Source organism: Mercenaria mercenaria, chromosome 6, assembly GCF_021730395.1.
Source record: "Mercenaria mercenaria strain notata chromosome 6, MADL_Memer_1, whole genome shotgun sequence".
Lineage (NCBI taxonomy): Eukaryota > Metazoa > Mollusca > Bivalvia > Venerida > Veneridae > Mercenaria > Mercenaria mercenaria.
Window position 1 is genome coordinate 21,200,030 of NC_069366.1, and position 13,825 is coordinate 21,213,854.

A 13,825-nucleotide genomic window follows, 5' to 3' on the forward strand; every position below is an offset into this window, starting at 1 on the left:
GACCTACTGACCTAGTTTTTGATGGCACGTGACCCAGTTTCGAACTTGACCTAGATATCATCAAGATGAACATTCTGACCAATTTTCATAAAGATCCCATGAAAAATGTGACCTCTAGAGTGGTCACAAGCAAAAGTTTACGGACGGACGCACGCACGCACGGACGACGGACGACGGACACCGCGCGATCACAAAAGCTCACCTTGTCACTTTGTGACAGGTGAGCTAAAAATGGTCTTCTTTCAAATTGTTATTGTGACTAAAGCAGCTCTTAGGAAATATTTGACAGATGTCAATCATTACAATGCCCTGTGGGTCTGAAAGTCTCTAATCTAAACTCCACAGTACAGTAGTAATGGGTTTGTATTTCTCACTGAATTAAATTTATGTTGTATTTGAAACTGCTAATTTCTCATCGAGTACATGTGTTTGATGATCAAAATCATTTTACGTTTTTGGACATTCTTATCTATTTTCGATATATGAGACAATTTTGCTAAACCATTTGCCAATGGAAGCTCCTGTTTAAGTTTCAAAGTTGCATATTCAATTGAAGAAGAAAATAGTTACAATTAGTATCACCTACCACTCTGGGACTGTAAGAAATAACTGAAACCATCTGATCATTGGCAAAATGCTCTTGCATTTCTGCCAGCAGTATATCATAGGCATCATCCTCAGCCTGGACCTTCCCTGAAATATTCCCATGGCAATCAACCTAAAACAGACAGAAAATCTTCTTCAGTGGCATGGTCTGATTGTGTTATTTGGTTAAGCCTTAACTGCTAAAGAAAACCTTTTTAACAAGAGGGCCAAGATGGCCCTAGGTCACTCACCTGTGTAACACACCATAACAGTGTAAATAGTGTAATAGTCAGTCTAGCTGACACTGGTAAATAAGTATACAATCACAAAATAACTGGGTGAGGAACTATTTCAGACCAAACCAAACATGTACAGTACCATGCATAAATCATCTTAATAGACCAGTAACTAGTGTGAATTGGTACACAAATGGCAAAGACATGAATTCCATCAAGATTTGTTATGATTGCAGAAATGCGTTACAATTGCAAATTATGTTTCAACAAACAAACTTACGGCAGCTATTCATAGTCATAGATATTTACCATCATCAATAGAGTTCATGCCAATAACAATCTTGTTCAATAATGTTGACAAACGTATAAACTCTGGATTGCTTACATTTACTCGCCAAACTTTTAACGGAAGCTAGTTCCTTCCATGCCAGACGCTGTGAGAAATTACCAACAAGCAGCATAACTACCGTTAGTAAATATTAAATCCCCTAAGACTGCCAATTACAAAGCTGTAACCCTTTTAGGGATCCGTTCTGTGTGGACCTTGTAATTGTGCTTTTACTGGACCTCTGACGGATCTATCTCGCATGACGGCGATTTGATACAGACGATGATCGTGATGCGTAACGATTTCATTGGCTAACTGGAGCCGCTGTGCGCGCTGATTGGACAGCCCTATGTTTGACTATTCACCCTGGGGATATTAGTATGGGGATATTAGTATGCAAAAGGCTATAAATAAAGCGAATGCCGTCAAGTTTTCAGCTTTTCCACCGTCAAAGCGGGTAAATGGTTGAAACCCGTAGGTCATCAGAGATAGGTCTATAGTCCGTCAAACTTTACTGGTTCCGTCAACCGTCAAGGTATACCGTCAAAAGAACATTCATAATATTGATTTCTACATGACAATACTAAACGCCGTCAATTTCGCGAATGCTGTCAAAAGGTGGTTGCCGACAAAACTGTAAAATCCGTCGAAACCTGTGGACGCCGTCAAAATAATGAATTCCGTCAAAATAACACAAAAACAGCAAAAACTTGTACATCTCCTTTGCCAAAGTGACATTTTCATAACATTTTAACAATCAAGAACATTGAAATACAGAAGTTTACAGCTACAGTGACACTACCAAGGGTTATGAAATATAAAACAGAACACAATAACGTATTAATTACATGATTTAATTCAACATCGTTATAATAATATAGCAAATATTTCAACATCATTAAAAGTAATTGAAACGAATAAATCTTTCTATTGAATTACGTCTCTACCATCAGATATACGTACAGGTTACAAGGTAGTAAATGCCATCCAATGATATAATTCAGAGATCAGGTTTGTAAAGTAGTAAATTCTAAGAGCCATCCAGTAAACTGTTATAGCGTCATCCATGACAAAGACCGGGTACGATTACAATATGTTTTGCCTAGTGATTACATGAAAACAAATATTCTGACCAATTTTCAGTAAGGTTGGACTAAAAAACGTGGCATCTTGAGTGTAAACAAACATTTTCTTTGATTTGACCTAGTGACCTAGTTTTTGTTTCATGCAGACAAACATTCTGACCAAGTTTCATGCACATCAAATGAACAATAGTGTTAACATGCTTTTCCTTTGATTTGACTGGGTGACCTAGTTTCTGACCCCATTTGACCCAGTTTCAAACTTGGCCTAGGAACAATCAAGATAAACATTCTGACCAAATTTCATGAAGATAGGGTCATAAATGGGGTGTCTAGGTTGTTTACAAGCTTTTCCTTTGATTTGACCTGATGACCTAGTTTTTGATCAGACATGACCTAGTTCCGATCCAGGCCTAGAGATCATCAAGATAATCATTCTGTGCAAGTTTGTACTAAATCAAAGCATAAATGAAACCTCTATATGGCTGAAAAGGCCAAAATAGAAAATGTTGCCCCTTTCAAGGGCAGTAACTCTAGAACCCATGATGGAATCTAGCCGGTTTTCGAAAGGAACCAAGATCTTACTGTGACTGAAGTTGTGTGTAAGTGTGGTTAAATTCAAATATAGAATGTCACTTCTATCCTGTTCACAAGGTAAAAATTACCAACTTTTGGCTCTTTTAGGGGTCAATCAGGGGCCGTAACTCTAGAACCTATGACTGGATCTGATAGATTCACCATGGAATCCAAGATTTATTGTTGTTGAAGACATTTTGCAAGTTTGTATCAAATCAAATCATAAATAAAGTCACTATTTTGCTGCAAAAGCCAAAATAGTATATTTTGGACCTTTAAGGGGCCATAACTCTGGAACTCATGACAGGATCTGGCCAGTTTTCGAAAGTAACCAAATATTATGCCAATACAGGTTGTGTGCAAGTTCGATTAAAGTTGATTGCAAAATGTTGTCTCTACAGTGTTCACAAGCCAAAAATAGCATATTCTGGCCCTTTAAGGGGCAATAACTCTGGAACCCATGATGGGATCTGGCCAGTTTTCGAAAGCAACCAAGATATTATGCCAATTATGCCAATACAAGTTGTGTGTTAGTTTGATTAAAGTTGATTGCAAAATGTGGTATCAATTGTGTTCACAAGCAAAAAAATAGCAAATTTTGGCCCTTTAAGGTAGTAGATGTGTAATAGAGTACCACCTTTTTGAAGAGTATTCAATTCCTACCATAAACCCACATTTACTGCAATTCTCAGGGGGGCGTAGGTTCAAGCCCTACTGGGACCAAATTTTTTCCCCCTTATTTTCGATTTTTTCTAGTAAGTTTTTACTTCTTTCAAGACTTATGATAGATTTATTGTACAAAAATGAAAAAAAAAAAAACATTTGCTAAGCGATTTCTTGCTGTTCAAAGTGAATTTACTACTTAAACAGAAGGGGTAGAGTTACACATCTGTAAAAATATTGAGTTACATGTGGTAAAAGTTCTCTATTTTGCTTCCATTCTTTAGATTACATATTGTGGAAGAAATTTAGGTAGGTTTTACATCTGTCCCAAGGTAATTTTTGAATGAAGTAAGCAAAATTCAAAACAGAAACAAGGATTCGACCTTATTTTTTCAACGTTGAAATAAGAATTCTGTATCATTAAATCCGTTTACTTGAGGAACACTATATAAAATGATATCCACATTTTTATTTTGTGTTTAATAATTGTTTAACAATAGTTTGATGATTCTTTTATTAAAATTAATGGTAAAATGAGTTCTCTGCAAACATTTTATATAGCGGCCATCACTTTGAAATTTTTCTCTACTTGAGCTAGAGGAGATACCACAAGTTATACAAAATTTAGAAAAAACGGCATGGTAAAAGTTGTTTAAAATTTGCAATACAGTGCAAAACACGGTCATCTTTAAGAATATACCATGCAAATGCCATTTTGTAAACATTGCTATTACACCTCTACTACCTTAAGGGGCCATGCATGTAACTCTGGAACCCATGATGGGATCTGGCCAGTTTTCGAAAGGAACCAAGATATTATGCCCATACAAGTTGTGTGCAAGTTTTTTTTTAAAGTTGATTGCAAAATGTGGTCTCTATCATGTTCTCAAGCCAATTATGGCAAATTTTGGCCCTTAAGGGGCCATAACTCTGGAACCCATGATGCGATCTGGCCAGTTTTCCAAAGGAACCGAGATATTATGCCCATACAAGTTGTATGCAAGTTTGGTTAAAATCAAATTATACAAAATGTGGTCTCTATCTTGTTCACAAGGAAATTGTGAACAGACGGACGACTAACGGACGGACGACGGGTGATCACAAAAGCTCACCCTGTCACTATGTGACAGGTGAGCTAAAAAGGTTACAAAAAAGATTTATCTTTTAAAGAGCCTACGGAAGTCAATATATTTTGCTAAATATAGATAAAACTAATAGTAATACAATATTTTTATATAACATAGAACAGAAAAGCATTTGTCACTCATAAGTCATTCTTTTTCTTAAAAAAAAAGTCTAAACTAGAACTGCCACAGGACTGAGGAGTGACAAATAATACCCCTTCAATATCGCACAGAATTTAAGTTGTCTAATTTAATAACTTGAAGGCGAAAAAACTGAAATAAGTGTTTGTGAAAGAGCCTAGTATTATAATTAGACAATGATTTCAGTTATTATACAGTTAATTATGTAAATGTTTTGTTTTAATAGCATACAAAATATTCATACTTGAAAAATACAGATTACTTGGCAAATTTTAAGTTGGAAAGGGGCCATAACTACATTAAATAAGAGCATCGCCTTGCAGGTGCAGACGCTCATCTGATATTTTTGTCTCTGTATAACAGAAATATTGTCATACCCATGATTTTCTAAGTCCAAAAGGGGCCATAATTTTTGTAAAAAGCAAAATGGAGTTATGTCTCTTGCTGTACAGAGTCAGCTGTTGATGGTGAGCAAGTGTTGCAAGTTTTAAAGCAATAGCTTTGATAGTTTCAGAGAAAAGTTTACCTAAACATAAAATTTAACCAAGAAATATGATATTTTCTAAGTCCAAAAGGGGCCATAACTCTTCAAAAAAGCAGAATGGAGTTGTGTTTCTTGCTGCACTTAGTCAGCTTTAGATGGTGAACAAGCGTTGCAAGTTTTAAAGCAATAGCTTTGATAATTTAGTAGAAAAGTTGACCTGAACATAAAACTTAACCAAGAAATCTAATATTTTCTAAGTCCAAAAGGGACCATAATTCTTGCAAAAAGCAGAATGGAGTTATGTTTCTTGCTTACAGAGTCAGCTTTTGATGGTAAACAAGTGTTGCAAGTTTTAAAGCAATAGCTTTGACAGTTTGATAGTTCAGGAGAAAAGCTGACCTAAACATAAAACTTAACCAGGCAATGCCGACACAGACGCCGATCAAGTGATGACAATAACTCTTTTTTTTCTCAAAAAATTCAGACGAGCTAAAAATGGTGGTTTGTAGGCAAAGTTGAACTTGACCTATATTTTATAATGTTACACTACACCAGTGTACCAAAATTTATTTAAATCTGTCAAGCTTTTCAGGAGTTACTGTCCGAAAACCATGAAAACCAATGTACAACCAACTGACAGAATAACCAACAAGCTCACTTCTATATACACCCCCATTTAACTTCGTCTGTGGGGGTATAAAAAAACTGAGTATATATGTAATATCATCAAAGTTCTAATTCAAGTCAAGGAAATTGGAAACAGAACTTTCACAAGGCTTTAATAATTTGTGTGTCTCCAGTAACATTTTTAAAAACTTAACCTCTTTAAAATACCATAATATATATCAATATATTTTGAATTAAAACATAAAATACAGATAAACCCTCTTTTTTTACATATTATAATAACAACATCATAAACAACATTATTTTACACATGTTTCTACAAATTTTACAGACTACAAAAGGCCTATTGTTTCTATAGATAAACACTGCTTACTGACTTGCATCTACAGTTAACAAATAGACAAAGAACTTTCTAAATTAAAAAAATATCGAGCACTGGAGTTGAGCCCCTCTAAAGCATGCCTGGTATAACCATGGAGGTAGTATAGAGATGGAGTGTGGATGAGATAAGTGTCGCTATTATTTATTATATAACATGTACTTCCAGGGCACTTGTTCGGCCGTTTTTGGGGCCGAATATGGACCCCATTCTGCTCATAAAATAGTATGTTTTTTCCCTTTTTCCCCTTTCTCAGAAAGAAAATTCCCGTCGAAAAAAAAAAAGAACAATTTTTCAAGTGGTTATATTATAGTGCCTCTATCACGTCTATGGAAGGTTACTGCTACAATATACTTACATTTGTTAGAAATGACTGAACACTTCAAAACAGTATTAATAAGTGTGAAAAGTAGTAACACATATATGGCTAAAATTCCCCTTTTTGTCTTAAAACGACAAACAATTCCCCTTCATGAGGGTATGGGTACCTGTCCCCAAAAGTTGTCTAGTGCCCTGACTTCCTTGCTGAGCCCCTTTCAGAATACTATGAGAGACTTCACCAAAGACACCTAATTATCATTATTGCACACAATCCTTTGAACACACTGTGCAGCACTGCAGTTTTATCAAAAATCAGTTGATACATCAAAATTTCGACAAAACTGAAGCAGTGGGTGACATATGCTCATGTGTCATAGTTTTAAACTAGTTGATACAAACAATGCGCACTGTGGGGAATTCATCAGGAGAAATATTACTTAAAACACCAGTTTCTGTGATTTTGTAACTCTAACTCTTCAAACATTTGTTACTCAGTAAAGTAAGTGCTTACTATTTTTAGTGGTTCGTTTTTAACTTAATTCTTCCGAATTTCCTTACAAATTTAGACACATAAAAGTAGTCGAGATATCAAATTTTCATTTACTGGATGTAAAAGACGTGAGCAATTGTGATCATTTTAATTATAGACAATTTCTTCAACTGTTTATTTTTAGTTATTAGCCCTGATAAACAGTGTTAAATAATATGCTCGGATCAACTATATAATATTTAAGTTAGTTTTTCAGTTACCAATCCCCATGTTTATTTATCAATTTATTTATTTATTAAGGAGGTAGGTTACCTTCATATTTGTATGTGCGCATGTCCAACCGGAAGCTAATGTGACGATTTACGACGGCGCTTACAACAAACTAAATGTGTCTGTATATTCATTCTTCTGAAAATTAATCATGAACCCGTCTTCGATCTGATGCTTTATGGTTTAATAATGCAGAAATAATTAATAAATTGCCGCAGAAACGCTTCAAAACAATGTTGTCTTAAAATGACGTCATTGACATCATGACGTTACGTGTCAGTTACCGCGCAAAATTAATAGCTTTTATCTTAAAGGTATGTAATTCTGTGCATTTTCTTTACTTTAACTATTTTCAAATAACCATTATTTGCTGAAATATTTTTTATGAGTCTTTTGCTCTGAATAATAATCAATATTTTGCTTCTTTTATGTAGATATATTGAAATGTTATTCGGAATGTAAGATAATGGATGATGATAAGCAATGTTATTTGGAATATAGTTGGGTGAAAGGTTACTTGTTACGGCCATTTTCAAATAAAAAATCTAGTAGTTTGATTTCTAATACCTATTTTTCAGGTTCCGTTGATAATTTGTTACTTATGTACTAAAACTAAGATCTAAAATTGTTGCAATTTCAGTAGAAATTTTGGTTTCTTGAATTTAATTGATGTTACCATGGAAACGAAGCCCATGACCTATGTATCTAAATGTAAAATTTAACAGCGTTGACACTGGTCTATTTAAGAAACACAGCTTCGGCTTTTTATTTTCATTTCAATAATATCCATGAGAATAAAAGCAGCATGCTGAACGATTTTTCCATGAAAAATTCCAGACGAGGGGTACTGCTGTAAGTATTCTAAGCTGTGAAATTTGTTTGAATAAATGCAAATAATACGAAAATATTACTTACGTTAGAAATAATATGTTTTAAAGCTACATCAACTAGAAAGATAATCTTATTCAATACTTTTTATAAAAAATTAGGACAAAAAGCAAGATATAAGCTATTTTAAACATCTCTGTTGCCATGGTTACTTTAAACTTTAAGAAAAATAGGGTACCATGTAAAGTGCTTAGTATTTTGCTAATAATATTACCCAAATATTCCATGTTGGTCATCAACAGAATGGCACTGAGGCCGTCGAAAACCCCTATTTTTATACAAAGTTGTTTAAAAATGAGAGAAAATGCGTTACCATGGAAACACGAGCCCTGCGACATATACATTTTAAGCTTATATTAGAAAGCTAACGTGCATATTAGTAAAATTATCAATTAAGCAGACTTCTATGGATATGGATATCTAAAATACACGTGTTAAATATCCATATTTTCCTTCTTCTTTCAATATGAAATACCTTTGGAGTGTCATGTTCTTCAAACCTGGATATAAATTTAACTTGAAGGGACAGAGACAAACGAAATTGCGATTGTAGCAGTTAAAACTTCATATTACACAAAATACAAAAGAATGCTGCGGTTCAACTAATTTGAATTTACCCTTGTAACAAGGTAACCTACCTCCTTAAACAGAGTTGAAGCCGATATGAAAGTCCTCCGTTACATTTGAACATCAAATTATAACCACAATCTGGACCTTAGAAATGAGCGATTCTGCACTTTTGCTGTGCCAACTGTGCAAAGAAACTTTGACTGACATTCTAGATATATCCAGAGATCTTCTGGTATAGTTTCAGTGGTCAAACACCATATTCTGGGGCATATAGGTTGCACTTTTTTTACTTATTTTGCTGCCTGAAAAGTTCCTGCGACTTATACGACAGAACATTGCCAGTAGAATTTTTTTCAGGTTAATTTTCCGGTTGTGGCACTCGCAAAATTAAAAACAAAGCAGCGGTGCCACATAGTGTACATTTGAAGTGCCTTTGTCCACACTCCATCTCTGTACTACCTCCGTTGAATAACTTTTAAAATTAAAATTACCTTCACCCTCTCTAAAATAAGTTCATCATTCATCTTCACTAACTACCTGAAAAAAAAAGAAACTTTAAATTAACCAAACATTTCCTACAGTAAACAAGAATACAACCTACATAATATGACTAAGTTTTAGTTGCTTAGAAAAATGAACCAAAGAAAGGAAGTCATTAATGATCAATCAATCATTTATTGCCCCTGATGTTTAGTCATGTATAATTGTACACTATATACCCTGAACTGTCAGGGCTTTTTCCACCTGTCTCTCGGGGCCAAATATCAGCCCCATTTCCCATGCAAAATTTGCTTCATGTTTCCCAATTTGTGAATATCTGCAGCAAAACAAGAGCTGTCCATAAGACAGCCAGTGCTTGACTATTCAAATTGTTGTCCCAGAAGCAGAAATATTCCAAAATGTTAAAATATCTATAGAGTTTCAATTCATTATCTGCATTAGTTTTGGAGATAGTAACTTGCATGCAAAACATTAATCAGAAGTTTTAAGTTCAAAAAGGGACATAATTTGGCCAAAATGCATGTCAGAGTTATATGTCAGAGTTATGGGACTTAATGCAATCAACTAGTTTTATATCCCCAAAGACACGTGAAGTTTCAATTTAATATCGGCATTTGTTTTGCTGATCGTAACTTGCAGAAAAACTAATTTAACCAGAATTTTCAAAGTCCAAAAGGGGGCATAATATGTCCAAAATACATACACTTCAGAGTTATGGGTCTTGACCCAGTGAGGTTGGTAATTGATCTAGAAAAAGAAAAAAATGAGTTTCAAATCTATATGCATTTAAGTAATGGCTTAATAGGGTTGGATATCGTTAAGGACGAAGCGGTCTGATACCGATACAAACGAAACAATACAGTATTTTTAACGATACCGATACCAAGCTTTGAAGTACATCACAAAGGCAATGTTTGGTTAGAAATAAATACACCCATTTAAGTAGTTATACAGGAAAATTTGCTGTGATATACAAACATTTTAAGTCTGTTAATTGGATGTTGTATTAGAACTTTGAAAGAGTAAAAAAGATAAATATATCTTACAAACTAGTTCTCCAAAAAAAAAAACAACACTAGAGTAGATACGTCGCTCACTGTGCAATTTAAATCTACGACTACACTGACCGTGGTAATGCTTGCTCTGCACTTACGAGACCTGTTAAATTCAACACTTAATAGCTTTCAAATTAACCCATTTAACAAGCCAGACTCATTGTAACTCATGATAAATCTTCAACCAGATTAACTAGTAATATTTTTAAAGTGCAACATTTTTTTCAACATATTTTCATTGAAAACTAACACTCAAAACGCTTGAAACAACCAAAAATAACATATTTCTATTAATTCGCGAAAACCGATTACTTGTTTACGTAGGTTACAGCTTAGTTTCGTAACTTTTTATTTAAATCGTTTTTTTTATTTGTTTTGATAGAATATGATAAAGAGCAAAAAAGTGTCGTATATTTTGCAATTAAGTATGATTTACGTAGTTTAAAACGAAGGGAAAAGAAGTTTTTATAATAATATTTAGCATACAAAATTATTCGAAAGGCCAGCTCTCCATGTTAATACAAGAGAGGTTACTCGGAGCGGTGTCACAGTAAACAATGTCAATCGCGTTATTACTGTATTTCAAATACTATTTGCTTATTTTCTGCTTTCTTTTGCCGCGGATTTGGTAATTATTTTATTTATTTACTTTTATGGAAATATCAAAATCAGAACCGGTTCTTTACGTTAAAGGTATATACCGGTACTTTTAAATATTTTATTTGTAATTCTTTATACAACAGACATATAAGAAGAAAGTGATATTCATTTTCTAAAGAATTAAGATTACAAAATTTACATTTTATATCATTTTGATCCATGTTGTTACGTCTACCTCTTTCTATTTCAAAATTATGTGATGATAATCTTAATCTACTAAGAGCAATTTGAAATTTTTTATCTTCAATTATATTTAAGTATTTTTCATGATTAAAGGAATGTTTAAATCTACTATAAGAGATCTTGAGTAATCGATGAAAATTGTTAATGTTAGCATATCAAGTTTGATAATAACTTAATTGTCCAATATTCTCTGTAGATAAAGAATTACTGTTACTATCATGACTTATTCATATGTCTGACAATCCCAGGTTTTCTAACAGCATTTTTATTTGAAATGCCCAGTTTGAATTATTATATGTACAGTAATGTTATTGTTTGCATCGTTACGCAGCAGGGGCCTGAACATGGAAAACCGTTTCCAATCAATAACTAAACAACCACTTGACCCAGAATGTTGAAACTTTGTAGGATGACTGGACATGCAGAACAGATGACCCTAGAACAGATTTTGGGGTCACTCTATTAAAGGTCAAGGTTACAGGGGTCAGAATCTGTTACACTTCATTACTGATCAATAACTGGATAACCATTTAATGTCACCCAGAACCTAAAATTTTTTGTAGGATGACTGGACATGTAGAGTAGATGACCCCTATTGATTTTAGAGTCACTCCATCTAAGGTCAAGGTCACAGGGGCCTGAACATGGAAAACTGTTTCCACTCAATAACACGAGAACCACTGGTCCCAGAATGTTGGAACTTTGTAGCATGACCAAACATGCAGAGCAGATGCCCCCTGTTGATTTTGGGGTCACTCAATCAAAGATCAAAGTCAGAACAAAGAGCTATAAAATAAACAGATCGGCAACTTGAAAGGCATATAGAGCAAATCTCGCCAACATCCCGTGACAACTGAATGAGATCTCGTTGTAAGCGTTTGTTGATCATGATTGATCAAGTCAGCAAACGCTTTGAAACAAGGTTACTTTCAGATCATTTGTTTATCATGATAATGGTGCATTTTTAATATTATTAGTATTTTCTACATGGGGAAGGAATGAATTTATAATTGAAAGTCTGAGAAATCAACAGTTTTTGTTTGAAAAAGGACTCAAATTGGTTTATTACATGCCGGGCGTACCACCAGTTTTATTCTTCAGTAAGCGTCTGTTGATTTGATCATGATTGATCAAGTCGGCAAACGCTCTGAAATAAGAAAACACGCTAACACGAGATGATGCGGGATTATCCCAAGTTGCCATTCTGTGTATTGTTCTTTGGTCAGAGGAACCATAACATGGAAAATTGTTTCCTATCAATTACTTGAGAACCACATGACCTAGAATGTTGAAACTTCATAGGATGATTGGACATGCAGAGTAGATGACCCCTATTGATTTTGGGGTCCCTCCATAACCTTGTAAATAACTTATGTTTAAAATGTATGGTCATCTCTACTAGTTAACAAACTTCAAAAAATATTTTTTTTAATGTACTAACCGAATTATAATACATACGAAATTATTCATAACTATACAGCCCCCCTCCCCCCAAAAAACATTATAATCATATTTAATAATAAAAACATATAGGGGGTGAAAAGTCTTCATATGCTATAAAACACCAGACTTTTCACCCCCAAATTGGGGGTGAAAAGCCTTGGGAGGAACAGTCTTGGGGGTGAAACGTCTGACACCTGTACTTTTCGAAGTGATTATTTGGTACGCTTCCAATACCTGGAACCGGTATCCAACCCTAAATTGCTATATGTACTTGCATGCAAAACTTAACCAGAACTTTCTTAGTCCAAAAAGGGACATAATTTGGCCAAAATAAATGTCAAGAGTTATGGGTCTTGATACTATGATTTAGTTTTATTAACCCAAAAGAAATTAACATGTGAAATTTTAATTCAACATCTGCATTATAGTTTTTGAGATAGTAACTTGCACACAAAATTTTAACCAGAATTTTCTAAGTCCAAATGGGGGCATAATTTGCCCAAAATACATGTCAAATTTATGAGAATTGACCTAGTGAGATTGATAATTGTAATAGAAAAAGAAAAAATAGCTATATGCCTTCACAGCTATATGCCTTTAAATGTTAGCCATAATTTATGTACCTGCACGCAAAACTTTTAACAATTAACTTTTTTTAAAAAAGAAATATTATTTTCAATATGTCACTCTGAAAGATGATTGAAATGTGTTGTAATGGTGTTCCTTGTAATTATGTGCTTTACACAGCTAACTAGTAACAACTACAAAATTGTGCATTTATTTGACTATACATTAGTTTAATTATCCATTCCAATTTATCTGTAGTTCAATTTTGAAAAACTTTATTCAGTAAATGAACCTGTCTTAAAGGACAACCACACCGAAAATCATTTTTTATAAAACATACAAAACAGGAGGGGAAATTATGCTTGAGCCTTGTTCCTATCCGAATTTCCATTTATCCGAAGACAGAGTTACAAATGTACGTTCTTCAATTCCAAAACAAAAACATGCAACACTTATCATTTTTCAGCCATATCATCAGAAACAAAATGAAGCAATGAAATGAAAGACTATCCAATAAAATCACGATATTAAACACTATAAAATTACCAATATCTGCTCTGGTTTTCCACATTTTCCTTTTATAGGGATCTGCCATTTACAGCTTCACTAAAGTACCGAGGCAGTGCAAGCTTTAAAGCCAATGTTCATAAGT

At 34.0% G+C, this 13,825-nt stretch overlaps 1 protein-coding gene across 2 annotated transcripts in view; it reads right to left on the minus strand.

Moving 5' to 3' along the window:
- LOC123550627 (uncharacterized) overlaps nt 1–13,822 on the minus strand; it is a 96,330-nt gene extending 82,508 nt beyond the window's left edge. Inside the window, exons 1-3 of one of the 2 annotated variants that reach the window (XR_008371281.1) lie at nt 13,720–13,822; nt 9,256–9,301; nt 587–718 (exon numbers count right to left, since the gene is read on the minus strand). Coding sequence is in view for 1 of the 2 variants with exons in the window: in XM_053545350.1 (XP_053401325.1) it covers nt 587–718; nt 9,256–9,288 (165 nt within the window). In the remaining variant the exon portion in view is untranslated. The remainder of the gene's footprint in view (nt 1–586; nt 719–9,255; nt 9,302–13,719) is intronic. The other variant, XM_053545350.1, reaches the window with a different exon arrangement.
- Nucleotides 13,823–13,825: the final 3 nt, after the last annotated feature.